The following is a 22,289-nucleotide window of genomic DNA, read 5'->3' on the forward strand; positions in this document are numbered from 1 at the left end:
CTCGAGGTATAAGCACCAGTGATTCGTGAGTGCTTTGCCATCAAAGTCCACCAGATCTCAATGTCGGACGCCCAAAAACTCCACCAGCCGGCGCAAGCCCTGCGAGTCGCCTTCCATAGTCTCCGCTAGATCCTCGTCCACCCAACCATCGGTCGAGCTGCCGCCGAAATCGACAAGCCACGCATGGGCTGCTTTGTCGATCAGAACATTTTCTGGTTTCACATCTCCCCAGACGACGCCACTCTGATGTAGTTGCTTGATAGCCTGCTCGATCTGACGCTTCCACTTTCGGCGCTGCGCGGAGGAAGCATCATCTAGGTCAAGCTCGTGCAGATTCGTGCCATCGATAAATTCCTCAAGCATTCCTATGACTTGACCCCCAGATGTCACGAGACCAAGAAGCCGTGGAACATGGGGGTGATCGGGGTGATCGGGCTCCCATTTATCGGATATTTGCTGGAGGACACTTATTTCTCGTCTAAGCTGGTCTTCATTACCTTGAGTTGCTGATTTGAAGACACACACTTCACCGTGTTTGGAGACTTTGAGTATTTTCCTCATAAAGAGATCCTCAATGAACTCTATTTCAACGGAAGGAGTGAGAGCCGGAACAGAACGGGGCACGAAGTCCATTGCCAAGGGTACAGGTTCGTGCATGCTGGCGAACTCCGAGATGTCGTCTATTCCTACGGCCTGCAGCTTTCCTTTCATGGCGCGTAGTTGTAGACAGAAAGTTGCGGGGTGCAGAAAGTCCTCAAGAGATAGTTGCTTGCTCCTCGGCTTCGGGACTGATGCTGCAAGCGTATACATCGTATGCTTGCAGGCCAAGATTGCAAGTTCTCTGACATCTTCCAGGTAGCGATCGAACATCATTTCATCAGGATCATTCTCGGCCTCCTCGATCTTCAGAAACAAGTCTGCCACAACATCACCATCCTCTCGGATCTCTGGTTTCGTCATGACGAGGATGAATCGCAGATGATCGTAGTACAGGACTATTCGACAATCGTCTGGTCCTGTAAGCACCTCGCCCACTTCAAATCCATCGGTTTCTGCTTTTGGAGGGTCCATATCTCTGGGGTTTGAAGAAAAGTCTCTGCGAAACTGAAAAAAGCAATGATTCAGGAGAGTCTTATTCCACAGAATCACGATGTGCTGTAGATGCTCTGAAGGCATATCAGGTGTCCCAACTCGTATGGGTCATACCAGCAGGACGATCGTTTAACGCAAGGGTTCAAAAGCGGCGGCGGGCCCAGCCTTCGACCATGCCCGAAACGGCAGGACCGCCTAAACCACAGACGGATTTCCCGGCAACAACTTCACAGATGTAACTACGCCTGTGGTTGCGATTCGATTCGGATGAAGGACACAATGAAGTCGCGCCAAGTCTGGACTTTTGAATGATTCGAAACCTCCCAACGCCTAAAATGATTGGAGGGCCCTATGCTGCCTACCGCCCAAAGCTCTCTGCTAAGTTCTCATTGTTGTCTGCAGATACCACTTATGCCACCAGCCCGTGCTTGACCATTCTCGACACCGTCCAATTTACGCTGCAACCAAGGAATCTCTTCCAATGAATACCGGTATGCCCTGAACAAGGCGTTTGAATCTCCTGGAAATAGCTTGGCCGTTGCCGCATCAGGATATGGCGCGAAATGCGGGTTGACGTACTCCCAGCAGACGTAACCGTCCGTGGTGACCTCGAAAACACGGCCAAAAGCGCTCTCACATAACAGGGTATTGCCATTGGCCAACCTTTGTGCACTGCCCATGAATGGCGTGAAGAAGTATACCATCTGTGAGCGATCATGGTATTCCCAGACGATCTCGTTGGTCTTACGGTCCACCTCAATTGCACGCGTATATTGAATGGACTGACCAGTTCGGAAGGCACCATTGTCGAAGATCAAGATATTGCCGTTCTCCAGCTCGGTAGCATTGTGCTGTTGGGCGAGCACATCTGACCCAAGTTTCCACACAATATCACCCGTGGATCTCTCGATGATGACTACTGCTGACACCGACCGCATGGACGCCAGAATATGTTTCCCATCCCGCATCGGTAGGACTGCGTTGATCAGAGGATAATGTTCTCGGGTGTAATGTGGCTGCAACGGGTATTCCTCCCTTGGCAGTCTCTCCGACACTTTCCACTGCCAGACGAGTTTGCCGTTCGCATCGACCTCGTTGATCGTATCGGCATACGTTATGCCATCAATTTCAGATCCGGGGACGCCTCCGATCACTTTGGCGGAGTCCTCAGGTGACAATGCCTCGAGACTGGTGTACAACATGCGACCATCGCCATAATGGTATTGGTCGTGGTGACCGAAGGGGTCAGTAAATTGACGAACCACCTTTCCATCAGGGTCCAATTCGCTCATGATGCCGCCGCCATATTTATTGAAGAATGGAAAAGGGTATGGGCCTCCATCTTGTGTCGTGCGTTGTGGCGACGGGCGAAGTGTGTTAACTGCAAGATTGCCGTTAGGCAGGATCCTGGCATGTCGACCAATTCTTCCTGGAAGTTTCCAAGAATGAACTTCCTTGCCGTCGATGTCAACTAAGTGTGCAGTGTCGCTGGTGAGCGGACAGAAGAGAGTGTAACCTCCGAAGGAGTGTTGTTTGTCGACGCCTGTCAAGCCGACTCCTCTTCGTTTCAGTGTATTCTGCTCCATCGCAAAAGTTAAGATATGCAGCCGTCTTTTCGAGCGATTTCTGGCACAAAGTTGATGTTGACTATGGCTGTTTATGAGTTAATGTTCCCCAGTTGCAGTATATATACAGCTCAAAACCCGACTGCTTCGGCCGACCCCGTGCTGGCATCGTCCAGAAGTCTGTTCAAGTGCACGGCCATCCTGCGGCAGTAGATATGTTGTGATAGAGTAACATAGGTGACCTACGGCATACCGTAGGCTAACCGTCGGCATGACCATGGGCGTGCGGCGGCTTGATAAGACTCCGCCGGTCCAGGCTCAAGCCCTGCGGCTTGCCGATGGGAAACGGCCATGCGATAGGCCAATCGCAATCAGCACGCCATCTTCGCTATCATGATACCTTCAGTCGTCCACAAGATGCGATCAGCATTGCAAGAGACCTGCTCCTCAGCGCAGTTTCACAATGCATATAAGAAACGGCCGATCGCAACATGGACGGAGAAGAGTACTCAACATCGAAACCGGCAAGAGACCATTCCACAGCCACCCTCTCTATTAAATAACCAACTGCAAAGCAGATCTTCGCCCTTACGATCAATTCAAAATGGGTACCTCCTCCGAGCTCAAAACCCCTGTACAGATGCAACACTCCAACAGTGACATCGATGTACTCCCGCAAGATTCCACTCATGTTCCTGGCTACGATCCCAACGTTCAGTTCGAGCCGGCCGAAGCTCGAAAGGCGTTGTTGAAGGTGGACGTCTTCATTCTGCCTTTTATTGTGCTATGCTTCTGCTTCCTTCAATTCGATCGTACAAACATCGGAAATGCCTTGACCGACACGATGCGCAAGGACATCAATGTCGGCAACACACAAATCAACCTCGCACAGACGCTGTTCATCGTCGGCTTCGTCATCACCGAAATACCCTTCAACATGGTCTCCAAATGGATTGGTCCTGAACGATTCCTGCCTGCCACAATGCTTTTATGGGGCATTGTGACCTGGTCACAAATGTTCATCAAGAATGCAGCAGGACTCTACGCCGCCAGATTCTTCGTGGGTGCCCTGGAAGGCGGGTACATTCCTGGATTTGCTCTTTATATTTCAAAGTACTATACGAATCAGGAGCTTGCCCTACGGTTCGCCATTTTTTGGGCTTCAAACAGCTTTGCAGGCGCCCTTGGTGGACCTCTCTCGATCGGCCTGCTCTCTCTTCGGGGAACTCATGGTCTTCATGGATGGCAATGGCTGTTCCTCATCGAGGGAATACTGACTTGCATCCTGGCAGTCGCAGCCTATATCTATCTACCTCACGGTCCCGCGAAGCCCAAGTCCTTTTTCGGCAAATCCTCCAACCTCTTCACTGAACGACAAGCCTGCATCTTGGTCACTCGTGTCATCCGCAACGACCCTACCAAAGCCCTTAGATACGGTAAGCCCGTCTTGCCGTCGCACATCTTGGAGACATTCATGGACTGGCGGATATACGGCCACCTAGTCGGAGCATTTCTTTCAATGATGATGATCCAACCAATGAACACCTACGCGCCGTCCATCATCAAATCGCTCGGCTTCAGTGGTCTTCAAGCAAACGGACTCAACTCCGTGGGCAGCGTGTGTGCACTAGTTTGGTCCGTCTCTCTGGCATACAGCAGCGACAAATTCCGAGAGCGCGGCATCCATATTGTCGTGGGTTATTTGTGGGGAGCAGCAGGCCTATTGTGGCTGGCATTGGCACCCAACGGAGTCGGCAAATGGGTCCTTTATGGTACGTACATACCTTACCTTTCACCCTACTCAAAGACAAAGACGCTGACCCCTTTTAGGTGGCGTTGTCATGACCCAAATGGGAATGGGTTCCGCTCAGGCTATCAGCGCCGCATGGCTTACATCCAAGGTGCAAGACTATAAACGACCAATTGCGTTGGCAGCCTATGTTATGAGTATCCAGCTCGCTGGGTTCCCGGGCGCCCAGCTCTTCCGAACGCAAGGTGAGATGATCTGATGTCCTTGGCCCCTAAAGGCAGAAGCTGACTGGGTGGAACAGATGCTCCTCGATATAGACATGGCTTGATCATTGCAGCATCTTGTGCCATTGCCGGAGCTGTAGTGATATTGGTGTGGAAGTTGATGTATCGCCTTTTTGACCACGGTGACGGAGGTGTTGAGACCAAGTTTGGTGTCCCACCTGTCGAAGAGAGGACAACATCAGTTGTGTGAACCATGTTTGGAGGATATTAGGCGACAAGTATGGCTTATAGGTGATCCGCTAGATAATTCCGAGTCTCTACAAGCTCCGTGTGTTTACAGAGTTTATTCCTGCAAAATGATACAAGGCTGGCGACCCCTTGCACTTGAGCGATTTATCACGTGATGCCGGTTAGGAAAGTAAGTTCTCATCTCACCTCATTTCCGGGAAAGGCCGCAATACAATTTTGACAGCCTACGCCTTCATTGTTGATCTAGGTGGGTGATCTAGAGTAATAAAAGGCTGGGACACTTATTCTACACCCAAAAATCAAACCAGACCTCCTCTGAGGCCTAAGAAAGCAAAAAGAAAATCTCCTCGACAGGGAATCGAACCCTGGTCTCCTATGAATCTGTTAGATTGTAATGTGATGAAGGGTTGAGATCGGACTAACCCGCGCTCGTTATTCTACAACTGACTGAATCAATTGGTGTTAAATGACAAGCGGAAACTGTACATGTTAATTTGAATTCTCAGAAAGTGAGGAGAGACTGACTCATGACCACTAGACCATCGGGGAATTTTGCTGTATCTGAAGACACAGGATGGACTAAACGGCTTTAGGAAAGCTGCTCGTTTGTTGAGGAAAATTTTAGCTGTACAAAAATATGATCTTACTTTTTTTCTAGCGCCCTTGAGAGGGAATAGAGTTCATAACCTTATCTTTATTTCTTCGTTGTACGCATACGTCACCGGCACCGTAGTTATAGCCCAGCGAAGACTGGATAATAATGCCAGGTTCAGCTTCTATGAGCGGAAGAGGCTTCTGTTCTTCGTGCAGGGTGCACCACTAATAAAGACCAAAGATCAAGACGAATCATAAGTTGCGTTCGTGCCTCGGGGGGAACAAGGATATGAGCAGCAGGTGCCCGCAATATCGCTTGGAAACGCGAGACCGTAGACCTCCTCGTCAACTTGGAAGTACAGTATGTATTGCTTAGTCCGCAGCATAACTTCAGCCAATATTGGTCTGTCAGGAGGAATCTCAGGACCGGGAGCATACGTACATCATGACCCAGGCACAAAACCATAAGCGGTCGCAATGCTTGCAAGTACGTTTGAAGAAGAGCTGTGGCAGACTCGGTCTTTCCTTCTCCAGCCCGCCCCTGCGGGTATAGATTGACGAACGCTAAGAACCTAGTCTTTGCGAAATTGGCTGCCGTGGAAGTTTGACCGTCTGTAACCCCCTCTTCCCATATTACGAACTCCTGCATAATCGCTCGTAATATCCGAGAAGACTCGGAGTCCGACTTCCAGAAGCTCATTGGAGCCTTCACGGATTTCGCCGGAGGGCAAAGGCCCACAATCAGGAGTATGGCTCGACCGTTCTTCAGGACCCTGGATGTAGCCTGATCAGTCAATACTTTAGCCAATGCGGCGGCATCTGCAACTCGAGTAGTCGATACCACTGCCTTCTCATTATTTTTGGCTGCAGACTCTTGTGCATAGCGCTGTACCGCCAGTCGGGAAGTGGGAGAAATTTCCTTAGTCATATGTGCCGCGGTAGCAAAGAACCTTGTTCCCAGACTCTGAAACAACTTTTTGCCGGGAAGATTTGAACTCGAAGATACAGACCCACCGACACTGACATTGAGAGCTCCTTGCCCTAGTATGCATATCAGTAATTGCTCCCTCGTGTCAATGAGCTGGTCACCGGCCGATATTGGCAGTTCCATATGAGGAATGTCTTGTACAAGGCAATTTGCGACAACCTTAGGATACAGGTCGGATATGACGTGCAATATTCGCATGAGAGAAGATCCTCTTGTGGTTCTGAGGTCATGTACATGCCGTCCCCATGCATTCGTTGTACAGGAAACGCCGCCATAGCGAAGATCCACCGATATACCCTTTGAGAGAGAATCGATGGTTCTTTTCCAAGCGAATATCTTGTTCTTGAATGTTATCTTGGCCTTCAACAAAACCTCGATTACTCTGCTGAGCTGTGCAACAGTCAAAGTGTATGTTCGTACGTAGAATACCGCTACCGGTAGCTTTGCAGGGGGGCTCTCGAGAGTCGAGATTCTGAGGTTAAGGAGGCGTGTCACACAGTCAATCGAGACGAGAAGAGGGTTCTCGAGGAATTTTAGCCATTCGCAAAGTCCGAGCACTGTAGGGCAGTTACTTCCGAAGATCACGTCCTGCGTTATCAAACGTGAATCCTGGCCGCCTTCGATCATTCTGTGTGTGAGGTAGTCGAGCACGAGAGCGTGGAGTATTTTGATATCCTCGTCATACTCATTGGGGCCAGTCGGTGTCGCAAGGTCAGTTCCGTCATGGAGGCTGTCCGGATCGGCAAGGAAGACCTTACGCCGCTTTCGTGGTAGGTGTGGGCTAGTACCTATGTGAATGCATTAGAGGAGATCCTGCGGAATCCATCGCGGAGAATTCACACAAAAGTATCTGCGCTTCAGACCCATTATGCTCATCCATCCACCAAAGATCTTCAAGACTGCTAATGCTGCGCAAACCAATAGCACGCCACTTGGAAGACCCGAGATCAGGCGCGGGTCAAGAACTCACTTAAATAAGCTCACTGGTCGTGAAGATCACGGTATGCAGCTTGCTTTGTAGGCACGTAGCTGGCCATGAGGATACGGGTGAGCAAAAGGCAGGATGCAATCAACAATTTCCTTCAATTGATCTGGGACTGGGTAATTGATAATCTGCAGTGAATATATCTCCGAGGTTGGATACCTTCGAGGGCGGATAAGTTATGAAGCTAAATGTGATTTAGGTCACTAGGCCTAAGCTTAGACCAGGTAGCGAACGAAAAAAATGAGATTTTATAGTTCCAAAATGCCCCAAATTGTGTCAGAATTAGCACACACATCAACGTGCCGTTTAGTCCATCCTGCATCTTCAGATACAGCGCATCCCCGATGGTCTAGTGGTCATGAGTAAGTCCTATCGACACTCCAGCTCATATACATGTGGTCTAATTTCTCCAGTTTCCGCTTGTCATTTAACACCAATTGATTCAGTCAATTGTTGAATAACGAGCGCGGGTTAGTCTAATCTCTCCTCTATTATCACATTATAAACTAACAAATTCATAGGAGACCAGGGTTCGATTCCCTGTCGAGGAGATTTTCTTTTTTTGTTCTTGAAGAACTTACCTTTCACCTTTTTAGTATATCATTCAAAAGGCTAATATTATTGTTTCTCCAATATTAATAATACTACAATAGCATTATAAATTGATAAGGGGATCCTCCTTTAAGTTATCGAAGACATTCTTTAGCTGGTTAAGTGGATCTTTTCAGTACTATTAGTGAAAAGGGCCAGGAGAACCAGTCAACGCACGAACTTAACCCGAGCATGAATCCAAATAAGTCTTCTCCAATGTAGACTTTGGACCAAGAGATTGGGCCGTATGTCTGGACGTTCTTTGGGCCACCCTCTTCTATCTTGTGTATGCGCAGTTGGCTTCTGCTGAGCCGGTGGACACTTATTTAAGCACCTTCGAACATTACATCTCTCTCTCATCTCGACACATACCTTGGTATCCTAACACCGAGAGCCTGCACTCACACTCCCCATTGGCGCTTCCAGAAGTCGATTGTGGGTTCCGTCGTCGTCGTTAAAATCCACTATGGAGCCCGTCCGCTCCCGTTGGACTCCTACGGAGCTTGTGAATCTACTTCGGGTAAGCACATTCGGACAGTACATCTATCAATCCATTCAACACATGTTTTACGACGCGAGGGGTCACACCCACATTTCCTCTGATCGGGTTTCTAATAGCCTCATGGATAATGTGCTTCACCTTCACCGTCGCTAGAATCCGCATATCCCTTCCTCGGATTTTCAGGCTCTTCAGAGCTGTCATGACAAGATATGGACTTGCACGTTGCGGATAGCAACCGAAGCCCTTACTTGGACTTACAACGGGCAATTGTTGCCACTCGGCAACCCTGCAAGCCAGTGCATAGAAGGAATAGGGCGGCCGGACCCTGGTCTAATCGAACTGGTCACCTCTTTCGGGGCATAGGTAACCAAGGTGAATACAGGGGCAGAAGTTGTATACGAGCATTATCATGGCACTTAACATCGAGGTAGACGCTTAGCTATGATCGTAAGGCTAGTCATTACATCTCAGGGAGGTATCGCCTCGAATGTCAAGAAGACTACAGGCTCGGGCAATAGTGCTCTTGTTCGACAATGCCACTCTGTCGGTCGTCCGGTGCGCTGTTGCTGCCCAACCTCTTGATTAGCAAACATCTCGGTCGAGGAATTCTTGGCCCTTGACGTCGGAGTAGCTGACATGGGTAAACAGGCAGCAACGTCAAAAGATGTCTATTCTAAGCAGCACCTTGGCCGGAAAGTGACACAGCACTCCCAGCAACAATAACCAAGACCCAACGACAATGTGACCCCAGGAGCAGCCAGCCAATTGGGGCTAATGCAACAGAATATTACATTTGTCACGGCTCTTAGTCCTTCCATTGGTTTGGACTGGACGGGTCTAGATGCAGCTGTCAGCTGGTGAAAGGGTCGTAACACGGTTGTACTTTCCACAATCATTGGGTACTACCACCCAATCGCATGGGGTTTACTGTGGCACCGGTCTCATAGAATGCCGGGCCAAGAGACAGGGAAGAGTTCATCAAGTCATTTTGCAGAACGATTCCTTCCAGAGCACCATGTTTGGCATCGGAAGGTCGCAATGAGTATATGAGCGATCTTCACTCAACGTTGAAACAGTCCAACTCACTTCAAGCCGGCCTCACTCGTCGATATCGAAACCATAGCACCATCAACAATAGGGGTAGTACCAAAGCCGGTCAGGCGGTCTGCATGACAGTTCAGGGCAGGTTGCCAATCATGGGAAGCCATTGCATCGCGTTCCGACTCATGTGATATCCCAACGCCGATGGCTGCCTACCCAACTGCACGAAGATGCAAGCTTGCATGCTCTCAAGGGAACACTAGTGCCAGCAGTAAGACTGTTATATCACCGCGATGTGTCTGCGACGTCTCGGATAGCTTTGCTCTGGACAGTAGGTATCAAGCTCTAATTAGTCCAAGCCCATTCCCAAGTGTACTTCTCCCTGCCTGAGACTTGAACAGAAGCTGATGTTGTATCCAGAAATAAGAAATACTAGTAGCGCTTCTCAGCACACATAGAGTCCAAGACGAGTTCAAATACTACGCCCAAAGCATGACCGCAAGTTCTGGGCAAAGCGGAAAATGCAAGAATTCGAAGTGTACACACCAAAACAATGAGCACACCACCTATCCTTGCAGCGTGCGAGGATGCCGCAGAAGGTGGAAAATCTGCCAATGTGGGGTCCACGCCAACACCACTTTCGGGTTGTATACTATCTGTCGGAAATGTGATGATCATCCCTATAATGGACCAGACGGGTTTCGAGAGTATAAAGACTTGACAGTTTGATGGACCCAGCGAAGTCTGAGGCTCCGTTGACGATAATCAGAGACCTCGCCTCTCCAGGCTATTTGCCAGCAGCATTCGATACCCACTTCTCAATAGTTGACCTCCTTTCGCTGTCTGCGTCGGTGCTTTCGGCCGGATCGTCACTCTCCTCGTCATCAGAGTCGTCGATATTGAGCCAGGGATGCATCCAGATTTCTCGTTCTCGCAAAGGATATCCATTCAATCGTAGCCAGCTGAATATACTTCGAGTGGCAATTTCGGCCTGGCTTTCTGATGCACTAGACCTGTGCTGAACGTGAGGGTTGACCAGCAGGTCACATGCCGTCTCATTAGTGTCAATCAACCCATCATTGGGGATGAAACCACGATCCGGTGCACTTTTGCTGCCGTCTCGTAAATCCCAAGCCCAGCTCTCATACTGTAAACAGTGTTTTCCAGCGCAGTGGGCATGTTCTCGGACCTCAATATCGACGTCTTGTAGATCTGTGTATCCAAATGGTTCCCACGGACACACCGGGATTCTGCTGTGATCAGGTTGCGCAATGTAAAGAAGTCGGCACTCATCAGCGCGACTGATCTCTGAACCGTGCGAACTTGAAGGGATATGCTGCCTCGGACCAGTGAACGAGTGAGAAGTATTGGTCCAAGCAGCTGAGTTCAGGTCGATTGCAAACATGCCGGCACGTACAGGCTGAAGAAATTGATTTTCAATGCCGAGAATGATAGCTCCAAGCCACAACGGCGCAATCCTGGGCTGTCGTCTGCACATCACGGTTGCCAGTTTGGAATAGTCACGAAGTTGAATGATAGAATCAATCGTCTCGAGAGCCCCATCCAACCATGCACCAACAAGGTTGCATGACAAACTGGGTTCGTAGAAGGGGCCATGCAAGAGGGGCCTAATACCTTGAGTGTTGCAGCTGATCGACATGTAGAATGGAAGAAGCTGAGCCTGCTGCTGCAAGTTATCATCGAAAGAAGTAGACGAAGGGGGAACTCCGAAAGTGGGCTCGATATTTGGCCTTGGGAGATGAAGCTGGCGTAGTCGGCCTTGGAAGGGGATAAGTAAAGCGGTTGCGAGAGCCGCAAAGCATTGACCGGAAACTCCATGGTGGGAGCAGAATTCAGACAGGTATTGTAAAGCCATTGTGTAGGATGGAGGAATTTGTTGAGCGTTTCTGAAGGATTTCGGCACTCGTTCTTGTGATGTTGCTTCGGTTCTCGACAAGACGAAGGATTCCCGGGCCCGGATACGAATTGACCATGGGGAGAGGTATTTCTTTCCGGAGCAAACGATCGCAGCTTCCCACCCAGTCTCCGGAGCAAGGATGGCAGCCCACCACCGTGCGGCGTCGTCGCTGATTCCTCCTAGATCAACGTGCACAAAATCAGAGCGGGCAGCAGTGTCACCCACACCGAATCGTGCTGTATCGTCGAGATACGCCGGCCGTTCCAAGCCGGCGGGTTCGGGATCTCTGTTCAAGTGACTAGGCGGTTGCATCTCCACCCATTTCGCGGACAGAATATAGCACCAGGCAAGCGTCAGTATTGCAATGCAGTTACCCCTTACTGGCTGATCAATATTTTCAACGCCGGGCCAATTTTTGAACCGATCATCAGCAGCAGTGAAAGAGAGCGTAGCAGGGGAAGAGATTCCCAGGAGCAGGCGTTGTGATATGATCTTCTCTTGAAGATCGCACTGGCCATTTGTTGTTCTCCACGCAGAGCTCCCAGGAACCCATAATTCTCTGATGTCGTCGTACTCCATGGGCTCTAATTTGACTCGCGAAGGAACTGGTTCTTTGCGGAAATCCACATAGGCTGGAACATGACCCAACATTCCCAGGAGATTCACAGAATCGGATGGCAACCGACCTGTTCCATCGGTGGAGATCGCATAAGTTGACCAAGTGTACGAACTGTTTGCGAAGAGTCTGTCAGTCTCCTTCGTCGTGGCACGAACGGCATCAAACATCCTTGGACCTCCTCTTACAAGCCACCGACAGGTGGCAACGCTGTTGTTGTGTTAGAAGGATAATATGTTGGATGGTTAAGTGAAGTCGCCATCCCTTGTTGACTGGGCCAACGGGTGCCTCGTGCCTCGCCCGGCAGCCACGGAACTACCAACTGCCTTGGCAGTTCTCGACGAATTAGGCGAGGATAGTCGAGCCCTGCCAGATATAGGCATCCCAGCCACCTAGAAGCTATATAGTTAGGGGTCCCCCTTGGACCCTTAGGCACTCGACAGAGATCTCTTCAACCTTCATTGATAAGCCCACCCAAATGTCTTTGTGCTCTCGGCCATCAACATTTTCCATTGTCCTTCTTATTGTAATTGATGGATTTTATTGATACCTATTAGGTCCATGATAGTGGTTATTCGCCTAGGCTCCAATTGGAGCCTATCTGTAACTTAACCCAATCTCGGTGGAATACATTCTACTTCACATAAAGCCCTGATGGGACCCTAGCCTCGCCCAAGTCCTGGTTGTAGACCCTGGACATCAAAAGACAGGGAGTCGTTTCAGCCCTCGGAGTCTACCAAGCAGCTCTCCAGACTGTACGGTTACAGCTAGAAGTAAGTTAATATTTAGACATCCGAACAGTCTCGCCCTAGGAAGATCTTCTCCACATTCCGGCCAATATACAGTACGTTTTGACGCTGGCCGCCTGATCTCATCCGAATACCGACCGTCGTAAGCGACATGTTCTCACTCACTGGCAAAGATGATCGGTCCAATCCGTTCAATCTGACCAGTTTAGGCGACCACCCTGGACCCTTGATGGAGGTTAGTGGGATGGGTGTTTCTCTGGGAGAGACAGCACCCTTCGCCGTAGAGTGTAAGCACATTTCTCTCTCATACACCTCTGACATTTGCGTCTAGCCATCTGTAAAAGTCCAACCACATCTCCCACAGAACCAAGAATGTCGACCAAGGAACAGACTCCAAGCAGCGGCGATGGAAGTCGAACATACGACAGTCTGAGAGATATAATGTCCCAGCGCACGGTTGCAAAAAACATCCCATACCTTATCGAGCATATCAAGCCGACGGATCGTATACTCGACGTTGGCTGTGGAGTCGGCTCGATCACTATTGGCCTTGCCCAACTCGTACCTCAAGGACATGTCGTCGGGATCGACGTGGGAGAGACCGAGATTGCAATGGCTCGAGATGCTGCTGCTGAACAGGGCATCAAGAATGTCGAATTCAAGACTGGCGACGCCCACAAGTTGCTCGAGACCTTCGGGGAGGGTAGTTTTGACATTGTCCATGCACACATGGTCCTTATGCACCTGACCGAGCAGGTCACGGTCTTGCGGTCTATGCGACAGCTCACTCGTCCCGGGGGTCTTGTCGCATCCACGGACATGGCAGAGATGCTGTACTATCCTCCGCTCTCGGCCCTGGACAAACAGAAAGAGATCTGGTACAAATCATGCGAAAGCAGAGGCATTGTTCCAAATGGAGGAAGGCTCAACCATGTCTGGGCTCACGAGGCGGGATTTGAATGGAGCCAAATTCAGCTGGGTACGTCTTCTCAGCAATGGTTTGGAGAGTCGATGAAACAATGGGCTCGAGGTGCATGCAACGCAACGCAGAACTTTCTGAAATCCGGTCTGCTGACAGCCGAGGAATGTACCCGGATCGAGGCGTCTTATGAAGATTGGGCCGCAAAGCCGGAGAGCCGAGTCATGGGATTGGATGGATGGGTTTTATGCCAGAACTAGGAGATGGAGTCGATTGTGCTTGGGGTCGATGGTTTGAATGTCGGCCCCTTCTGCTCTTTTCAATGGAATTGCTCCAATTATTTGCATGCATCTCCAGACCAGTAGCCTTAGCTTGCGAGCCGATGTCAGTTAACCTGGTTCTTATACGGACATATCAGTATCTGATAACATCATGTCCCAATGTGGCCAGAACGCGTCGTTCAAGTCAAATAACTCGGATCCGATGAAATCGGGATAATACAAGCCCATGTCGTTGGAGGACCCTTGGTAGTCCGCGGCGAGAGCGGCCGGATTAGCCTCCCAGCCTTTACTAGAATGAGGTGGTACCTCAGGCTGGAAATTTGGTCGTAATTTCTTGAACTGTGCAAATACAGCTTCGCCAAGTAGATGAGCTGCGTGGCATGGCAGGCCAATGGACTTCAGCCAGCCGATAAGCCGAAAGACAAGTGCATCGAGGGCATCGATGTCCTGGTTGGCTGCTCGAAGCCTTGATTCGTAGGTGTGGACAAGACGACAGAGAGTAAGCGCAGAAAAGGTAATTATGTGGTAGATGTGATCAGTCAAATGTCGAGTACGTTCATCAGTTGAGTCCATGGCAAGGTTGATGATTGATCTGGAAAGCTGGATCATCTCGGTAAGGAGGGGTTTGCGCATGACTGCACGCGTCGACTTAAGCGACTGGCAGTAAGCCAGTAGGTGAGCAAAATGGAAGCCCATCTGGAGGAACTGGGATCGTGGCTGGTCTGCAAATTGTGGTCAGCAAAAAGCGGTCTTACACGAAGTTACAGGTATTCATACTGAATAGTGCGGCCCATTCTCGTTGCCATGCTTGAAGTGCGCTCTTAGCATCCACCAGATCGACGTCTGTACCACAGCAATTGTTGTATATAATCCAGTAAAGTTTAACCTCGGCCGCCATTCTTGCTTCGAAGTTGGTAATACTGTCTGATTCTAGGAAGTGGAGACCACGATCAACCTGTACCTGATTCACAAGCGCTTGCCGACGGGTGCCGACACAATATCTGAAATTTGCATGTCAGAGGATGGCGTTGCCGGACATGTCAAGTACAAGGCTTGGGATATCGAGTTTGCGTGGAGTAGTACATGGGGTACAACAGTGTTATCGATGCAGCAGAACCCTGCGGAATACTTCTTTGGTGTCCTTCCGATTCAAGGAAAGAATATCAAGTGACAAGATGGTGAGCAGGGCATGACTTACTGCAGATGGGCCACACATAGATGATTCCAGATACACCACGCGTCGAGATCGACTTTTGCCACCGATCGATTTCCTTCATCTTGAAGGACTCGGTGGAAATGAGGGCTTGCAAGACTTTGCTGGAGGGCATAACCTGTCAGAAGCCAGCTGTCGATGCTTAACGGGACCTGTCCGATTGTCGTGGACCACAAACTCAACACGAGAGTGGCCTGGAAAAATTCGACCGACTGTGGCACAACCAGTAATGACGAGGCAACAAGCTTCTTTGCCTCTTCGAACAAAGTAGGCGCTAGCTGGTCTGCAAGCTCCTGCGTCGTGTGTCGCACTGCAATCAAGAAGATGCTACACAACAATAGCGGCGACTTCCTCACATGCAACAGCAGTGCTTCAGTGGCCATGGCTTCCTCAAATCTGACCCACCGACCATAGTGGACATGGAATCTGTTTCCAGTATTAGCAACGAGGCGACACCCAGTGGAGAGAAAACGTGGCATTGTGGTCTGACCGAGGCGCTCCGTACGTCAAGGGAGAACTTCGTAAGTAAGTCCGATGTCTACCTGAGGGGCAGGAGCAGGCTTATCATGATGTATCGAAGTCGACCCGAATTCCGAGTGGACAATCATACTTTGAGCCTCGGTGAGCCACCGCTCAATAAGCACTGATGATAGCAGGCTCCGTCTCGGTCAGACCTTACCACCCTTTCTATCTCGGCGACTAGGGAACCCGCAGCCAGCACGTACAAAGAAAGCAGAGAATGGGCAGTCGACAATGCGACCAATCCTGTAGATATAACATCTGAATGCTGTTGCGGTCGAGGTCGCACTTGCTGCGGCGACTGAACACCTGCGTCTGCAGCGGCGTCTCGGATCCAGAGCACGGGAGCCTGGTCTTGATCTTGGTCTTCTGACGAAGTCTGAGCCAGAATTCTCGGTGGATGCCGATCTGGAATCGAACGAGCGCTGACGATGCCATTGCTAGAATCGAGCCGTTTCACCAACGTCTGGACAGTGCTTTCTAATCTCTCAAGCCTTCGAAAGTTGTTAACCAGGCATCGCCCAGCAGCCAAGGTATTGGGGTGTTACCTTTCGTCCACCGAAGTTGCTCTGCTTCTAGCTGGACTCCTCTCTGCGGTGATTCTTTCATGTCGCTGAACCGGAGAAGCCAGGCTGCCGTAGGTGTCGGCATACTCCAGTGAACATGGCTGCGACAGTGTCTCACAGCGGAGGCAGATGCCTCTAGCGTTGTCGGATGCGTAACAACGCGTTTTCTGTTTGCGGCATGAGTCGCATGCTTTGGAGGCTCGACCTGCCCGCAAGGGTGGCATCATAAACGAGTCACAAGATTCATCTTGTACACGAACGATCAACCCTCCGCCCAAGGGTCAGGATCGAACAATTAACATGGTAGATACTGTTGAGATTGTCATAGTAGATAAGGAGCATTACTCTATGGCGCCATTTGATAAGAGAGTTATGTCATTCTTCCTGGCAAGGCTGCGCAAGGCTGTGTCTGAAATAAAAGCAGCAGGATATAAGTCCTGATTAGAACGATAGCCCGGCGAGCACATTTATTTGCACCGTTCAATGCAAATACTTTGTACCATCTCTTCAAGAAGGAGCAAAGAAACCACACTTACGCCCATCTCTCAGCTCGCTATCGCCGCTCGGCCACCTTGCAACATGTTCCAGCCCTCGCCGCAGCTTTGTGCTCGCCTGCGCTTCACCACCAAACAAGTCGGACGCGGCTTCTATCGAGGAAATCGAACTGGCTCCAAAGGTGCCCATACCCCGGCTGGAGGATATATCATCGATTGGCGGAAGACCACACACTACAATGTCCCAGAAATGGACGATTTCTACGTAAGTTGGGCACAACCCTCCTGGGAACAGGCATGTACAGACAAATGCTAATAGCTTTTCCGCTAGCTCACACCATTTGTGAGCTTGGAAATGGAACCGACGCCTCGAGTTCGACACGTGGATGGAACCCTTCAGACTCCCGAAAAAGTGGATGGACTCGACTTTCTGAGAGAATGGAAGAGATTGAGTCCCTTTGAATATGAGCATCTCGTTGAACATCAAGAAAAATTGGCCGCGCAAGCGGCGCAGGAGCAGGGACAGGCAGAGCTTGCACAGGAGGCGGTCACACAGGATGAAATTGTCTCACAGGCCAAGAGTGAGGAGCAAAAGGCGCCGTGAAGACAGACCCTGAGAAGAGCTTTTCCGTCCCGGAACGGCTGAACGAAGGTCTCTGCTGCTCGAGCAAGATGGCCTCGAGTAGCCAAGCTTGGGAAGAGAGTCAGACCTTTTGTGGTCGCTGGTACAAGCCTTGCGCGAACGGATTCATTTGCTGAGCATGAGACGAAGTGGGAGGTCGACAACGCGGCGAATGGTGCAAGCGATCAATGCTCGGTCGCATTTGGCATTTGTCTCGAGCAGAGGGAGCCCTAAAGCGACGATGCCGACAAATGCAGCACGAATGCTCGCGACCACAACCAGATTCTCATGCGGAGGCTTATGGGTCTACCAGCACGGAAATGCAAAGAATGTCCTTCCAAGGACTTCACCATGGCGCAGGACACAATCTCCTGTTCGACATCAAAAATGTACGGCTTGCGGACGCAATGGGTCGTGTTACGATATCGTGGCGCCATCTCATGGTGACCTGGATTTTCCTGCTTGGGCTGCTATTCGCCTGCCTTAACTACCATCACGGACGCTGCGGGAGAATGTGGCATTTGGGTCGTTGTGTGGCCATGGCCACATCTATACATTGTCTTAGCCTTTGAGGATTTTGTATTTCACTCCACCTTGCTGGCCCTATGGATTGTGTCGCGTCCCATAGTGTAGCTGCAACTTCAACTTCAACTTCACTTGTACCAATAATATTGAAACATCAAATACTGGATCAAGTGGTTCCATGATTCTGACCTTGTAAACACCCGAGATCCGATGGCTCTTGCTCGCGTTCAGCCCTTCTCATGAGAACTTTGACATAGAATCTGAGAGACTCTGAAAGGGTGATTCCGAACTCATATGCGGTTGTATCAACTATCCTAGCGCCTAGGAATGATCATGCGCTTGATACGATAGGTAGTCGGCCAACTCTTGCTGTGAGAGTAAGAGACAAGGATACAATGGTGTTAAGCCACGAGAACTGCTCCATGTCGACTCTCCTTGACCCTAGCAGACTTCTTCTGGTCAACGACGACAACAGGTCGCTTCCGTTTCCTACCCTTTCGTTTGGGCCTACTCTTTGCGATTTCGTCCTCGGAAGGATCGCTGTCAGTCATATATCTCAGATCAGGCGCTTTGCTGACGTCGGCCAACGCTGTGTAAAGACACTTCCAGCAAAATTCGGGTGGCAACACCAGGGTCCGCTTCTTCCTCTGGATGCTCATTGTGGCAGCGGCTAACCTAGCAATCCAGTTTTTGTGCGCGCGGATGATACCGTCGCTACTGGGCAGATCCAGCAGTTCCTTCCAGTCGTCAATGGCTGTCAGACCTTTGGCTGGAGTCTCCTTTTCGTTGTAGTTAGCATTCTCCGGCCAGTGGTTGGGATTGTGTTTGCACAGTGGTACGCGAATAAAGAGGGCATCATTGCGCGCCGCTTGTATGTCGAGGTCCGCAATCCAATCCCCGTGGTCAAGAACTGAGACCAGGGATTCCCGGAAGTAGGCTCGGACATCTTTCTCGCCGTACGTCTGGCTTGAAACAGGCTGCTCGTACTTTGTGAACGACAAATGTAGAGTCGTGTTGGAGAAGGCATCATGCAGATTGCCGTCGAATCTTGCATAGGGCAGCACCTTATATCCTTTCATGTCGAGTTTCTTCATCTTCGGATTCGGTGGAGGGATCAACAGCGTCAATCCAGGCTTCCCCACGTTACCGTTAAGATGTTCAATTGCGCTTGCATCTCCCACCGTCCATGGATCTTGCACCAAGGTCTTAGCTACAAAGAGTGAGTTGCCCCGAGCCAAGGCAAACATTTTGTCCAGCGATGATGGCGTCACCTCCACCGACCCTGTCTCTAATAAGGTGATGCAAGTGAACGCTTCGGCGAGGGAGAAGATCTGTGTTCTCGAATAAGCGTCTGACTGTCCTTTAGTGTGCCACCAGTCAATATTCAGCGGTTTGGACAATATCTCCAAGGAGACTTGGGCGGCGGGGAATTGCTGGTATAACTTAGCAACCGCGGCTAAGAAAGCCAACGATGAGAAGTATCGTGTCGGCCCCAACGTTGTGATTTCCTATAAAGCTGTGAGTGAATTGATTCGGTACGGGTCTGAACACCTTACAATTTCGCCGTCCCTACCCTGGGAAGTCCATGACCTACACAAGCGCCATAAGTATAAGTTCAGAGAGCTCACTGAAGATTGATTGCTCTTGATGCATGTGACGACCGCGTTCATGTCGGGAGTATCTCTGGTCATGGAAGGATCGCCTGCCTGTTCACATTGCTCAAACACTGCAGCCCTCTTCGGATCACCATAGCGGAAAACCCAAGACCGCGTCTTCTCCTGATCATCCGACAAGCTGACATAATTGGCTAGATTTGCATGACGTGAGCCCCATGGCAACGTAGTCTTCATTTCGTAGGCGAATTCTGCCCATTGGAAACGATCCTCGTCAGGCCATCTGAACGCTGTGGTATACTGGATTTCCACGCAATCTTCTTGCGCTCCGAGAAGCATAGCATGTCTTGCAACCTTCCAGGATATCGAGCGCTGCTTGATATCCGCCTTCCCTGAAGTGCTACTTTTCGCAGATGACTTCGATACCAGGCCCATGCCACAGTCTGCGACATCTCCCTCCAGCATACACGACTTCGGATGACAATTAGGTCCGCAAAAGCCATCTTTGCTGCAAGGGCAATTTTGCACGCAGCGACCTGTACAACGGCATGGATGCGCCTTGAGTGCATCGGAGAGTAAGGTCCACCGCTTGTGCCGGGGCCCGCTTGTCTTTCCCAAAGAAAGTGTGGAATGCAACGGCAAGACAGTCGCGTATTCCCAAATGGTCCTCCCATGTAGTTCGCTGAGTTCCTCGCTCCTATATCGAACGACAAGTGCCCGCGGGTCCTTTCCTATGGCAGCCTCTTTTGCCATCTCCCTCAGAAGGCTGATCTGCCACTCTTCGTGATCAAAGGCCTTAAAGAGCGTGGAAAACTTGTTGAATCCAAAAAAGGGTGGCGGGGAGTCGCTAGGAGCGGCCAAGAATTTCTTGCCCTTCCTGACCCCGAGAGCGCGGTACTGGTCTAGGTTGGGTTTCTTGGTCGGAGAGGCATTCTTGGAGGCGTTTGCGGCTTTGGTCAGAATTTGAAACCAACCCACTAGACGCATAGGATGACGGGGGAGGATGAATCCCCCTTCGGTAACTTGTTCGAGTGATTGAGACAAAGCAACTAGAAGGTCCACGGCAATATCAATGTCATCGTACGTCTTGCACCAATATCCTGTGGCACTACCCAAAACCATCTGGCAAAACTCGTCCACATTGACATAGGATGCATTTTCTGCCGTTGAGCGGGTGACGACCACTGGGTCACCATAATATCGAAGGTAGGCGAGAGGTAAAGACCACGATAAACCAATACGATCCGGACTGGCCGATGTGACGCCCACAGTGAGAAGTGCACTCCTGGGGAATAGCGCATCGTCCTGTTCGAATTTTCGAGTATCTTTCAGATACAGCATGTCAGGATACAATTGCCAGGACTTGAGAGCCAGAAGAATCGCCCCATTCATCACCTCGTGCGACTCGCCATGTAGGAGGCACTCAGTCACCCGTAAGGCAGATATCCAAGCATTAGTCACGTCATCATAGAGATCTCTGGTAGTGTCAACACTAAGTCCAGAACTGTTGGTCACAATGGTGAGGTGAGAATGTTGCTTTGGCATGAATTTATTAGCGCACTGGAGCCAGGAGCGGGCACTGGCATCCCATTCACGCAGCTGCTCGCGAGTAATGGATATCCGGCTTCTGAGAAACGACTGCCCATTGTCGGAAAGCTGCTCCTGTCGGCGACTCACAAGCTCTTCCCAGATTGCTGTCGCTTCCAAGTCATTCCAGATATCCGCGAGGATACAGGCTAGCAGATGTACCGCGATTGCTTCACTGCTAGAGGTTGCTGCTGCCCAAAGGCTCGTGGCATCAGCGCCAATATGTTCCTGGAGGAACCCGAATTTCCCAGCTTTTGTCGGATTCGCGACGGGCGACTTCATGATATCGGATGCTCTTGTTCCATATGCTCGCACGAGGGCAGGGGTTTCCGGAATAATCTGTTCGAATAGAGCCCCAAGCTTCATTGCCGTAATGTGCGTAAGGCCATTCTCGGCGACGTTTCTTCGTGTGGCTGAAATAGCCTGGCCAACGCCTTGAAACTCGACGGGTGCCTCAATCTTGACTATCGAAAAGTCGAATTTGGCGTTCACCAAAGCCGCGAGAACCTCCAGGGAGGCCGAGCCCAGTGCAGCGGTAAGTTGTGAGATAGACATGATAATGGCTGATGCTGCCTGGGATGTGCCATCGTAATGATTTCCCTATAGATGAGAGAATGGGATAGGAAGCGAAGAGAGACAGTAGACAAGACGGAGGCTGTGCAGGGTGGTGAGGCTGCCTTGCAATTGCACAGCCGCCACGCCAGCCACCACCATGCTGCTACTTTGGAGACCAACGAACCCCAGTCACCAGTGTAGCTAGCAAGGATCAACCTGCAGTCTAGACGCATTGTGACAAGCATATCGAATCGTCGTGCTTTTCTGCTGTCAGCCTGGGACTGCTAGTCCAAATGCGCAATCATCCCAGCAGAGCTCAAGAAATAATGTTCTCATTGGAGTGCGAATAAGCGATCTCTGTCGAGCAAAGCAACAAAATTCTGCCTGCCTGCCTTGTTCTTGTCTGTACCGCTGAAGAAAGAATAATTGAGGAAGGAGGTCAGAGCGGCTGCAAGATCTGAAGCCTTGAAATCCGATTGTATTGTACCTCGACGGTGATGAAGGGAAAGCACGGATCATGCCGTAGTGGAT

At 50.4% G+C, this 22,289-nt stretch overlaps 8 protein-coding genes across 8 annotated transcripts; 3 read left to right on the top strand and 5 right to left on the bottom strand.

Moving 5' to 3' along the window:
• Window positions 1–57: 57 nt before the first annotated feature.
• On the bottom strand, window positions 58–1,071 carry PV05_03117 (uncharacterized protein; the record flags this gene model as incomplete). Its single annotated transcript, XM_013463746.1, has 1 exon — window positions 58–1,071. The coding sequence occupies one exon, from the start codon at window positions 1,069–1,071 to the stop codon at window positions 58–60; it is 1,014 nt and encodes a 337-aa protein (XP_013319200.1).
• A 407-nt stretch (window positions 1,072–1,478) lies between these two features.
• Window positions 1,479–2,678, bottom strand: PV05_03118 (uncharacterized protein; the record flags this gene model as incomplete). The annotated part of the gene is made up of 1 exon (XM_013463747.1): window positions 1,479–2,678. One exon carries the CDS (start codon window positions 2,676–2,678, stop codon window positions 1,479–1,481), a length of 1,200 nt encoding a protein of 399 aa, XP_013319201.1.
• A 583-nt stretch (window positions 2,679–3,261) lies between these two features.
• Window positions 3,262–4,945, top strand: PV05_03119 (uncharacterized protein; the record flags this gene model as incomplete). The annotated part of the gene is made up of 3 exons (XM_013463748.1): window positions 3,262–4,429; window positions 4,488–4,652; window positions 4,709–4,945. 3 exons carry the CDS (start codon window positions 3,262–3,264, stop codon window positions 4,879–4,881), a joined length of 1,506 nt encoding a protein of 501 aa, XP_013319202.1. The 3' UTR covers window positions 4,882–4,945.
• Window positions 4,946–10,368: 5,423 nt separating this feature from the next.
• Window positions 10,369–12,285, bottom strand: PV05_03120 (uncharacterized protein; the record flags this gene model as incomplete). Its single annotated transcript, XM_013463749.1, has 1 exon — window positions 10,369–12,285. The coding sequence occupies one exon, from the start codon at window positions 12,283–12,285 to the stop codon at window positions 10,369–10,371; it is 1,917 nt and encodes a 638-aa protein (XP_013319203.1).
• Window positions 12,286–12,665: 380 nt separating this feature from the next.
• On the bottom strand, window positions 12,666–16,673 carry PV05_03121 (uncharacterized protein). Its single transcript, XM_013463750.1, has 4 exons — window positions 16,345–16,673; window positions 15,263–16,290; window positions 14,842–15,065; window positions 12,666–14,786 (listed from the first exon to the last, which is right to left on the bottom strand). Exons 2-4 carry the CDS (start codon window positions 15,754–15,756, stop codon window positions 14,185–14,187), a joined length of 1,320 nt encoding a protein of 439 aa, XP_013319204.1. The 5' UTR covers window positions 15,757–16,290; window positions 16,345–16,673; the 3' UTR covers window positions 12,666–14,184.
• PV05_03122 (uncharacterized protein) lies at window positions 13,237–14,062 on the top strand (the record flags this gene model as incomplete). Its single annotated transcript, XM_013463751.1, has 1 exon — window positions 13,237–14,062. One exon carries the CDS (start codon window positions 13,237–13,239, stop codon window positions 14,041–14,043), a length of 807 nt encoding a protein of 268 aa, XP_013319205.1. The 3' UTR covers window positions 14,044–14,062.
• A 196-nt stretch (window positions 16,674–16,869) lies between the features above and the next one.
• PV05_03123 (uncharacterized protein) lies at window positions 16,870–18,164 on the top strand. The gene is made up of 2 exons (XM_013463752.1): window positions 16,870–17,121; window positions 17,188–18,164. Exons 1-2 carry the CDS (start codon window positions 16,942–16,944, stop codon window positions 17,458–17,460), a joined length of 453 nt encoding a protein of 150 aa, XP_013319206.1. The 5' UTR covers window positions 16,870–16,941; the 3' UTR covers window positions 17,461–18,164.
• On the bottom strand, window positions 18,023–21,949 carry PV05_03124 (uncharacterized protein). The gene is made up of 2 exons (XM_013463753.1): window positions 19,560–21,949; window positions 18,023–19,511 (listed from the first exon to the last, which is right to left on the bottom strand). The coding sequence occupies exons 1-2, from the start codon at window positions 21,756–21,758 to the stop codon at window positions 18,405–18,407; spliced, it is 3,306 nt and encodes a 1,101-aa protein (XP_013319207.1). The 5' UTR covers window positions 21,759–21,949; the 3' UTR covers window positions 18,023–18,404.
• Window positions 21,950–22,289: the final 340 nt, after the last annotated feature.

The sequence above is a fragment of the Exophiala xenobiotica genome (assembly GCF_000835505.1).
Source record: "Exophiala xenobiotica strain CBS 118157 unplaced genomic scaffold supercont1.2, whole genome shotgun sequence".
Classification (NCBI taxonomy): domain Eukaryota; kingdom Fungi; phylum Ascomycota; class Eurotiomycetes; order Chaetothyriales; family Herpotrichiellaceae; genus Exophiala; species Exophiala xenobiotica.

Bases quoted from the DNA above. Each gene is read 5' to 3' on its own strand.
- PV05_03121 (XM_013463750.1), bottom strand. From the start codon at position 15,756: ATGCCACGTTTTCTCTCCACTGGGTGTCGCCTCGTTGCTAATACTGGA. The intron at 15,066-15,262 runs GTAAGTCATGCC...TGCAAATTTCAG, and splicing joins CTATGTGTGGCCCATCTGCA to ATATTGTGTCGGCACCCGTC. The intron at 14,787-14,841 runs GTATGAATACCT...CACAATTTGCAG, and splicing joins AGAATGGGCCGCACTATTCA to ACCAGCCACGATCCCAGTTC.
- PV05_03123 (XM_013463752.1), top strand. From the start codon at position 16,942: ATGTTCCAGCCCTCGCCGCAGCTTTGTGCTCGCCTGCGCTTCACCACC. The intron at 17,122-17,187 runs GTAAGTTGGGCA...CTTTTCCGCTAG, and splicing joins CAGAAATGGACGATTTCTAC to CTCACACCATTTGTGAGCTT.
- PV05_03124 (XM_013463753.1), bottom strand. From the start codon at position 21,758: ATGTCTATCTCACAACTTACCGCTGCACTGGGCTCGGCCTCCCTGGAG. The intron at 19,512-19,559 runs GTAAGGTGTTCA...ACAGCTTTATAG, and splicing joins AGGGTAGGGACGGCGAAATT to GAAATCACAACGTTGGGGCC.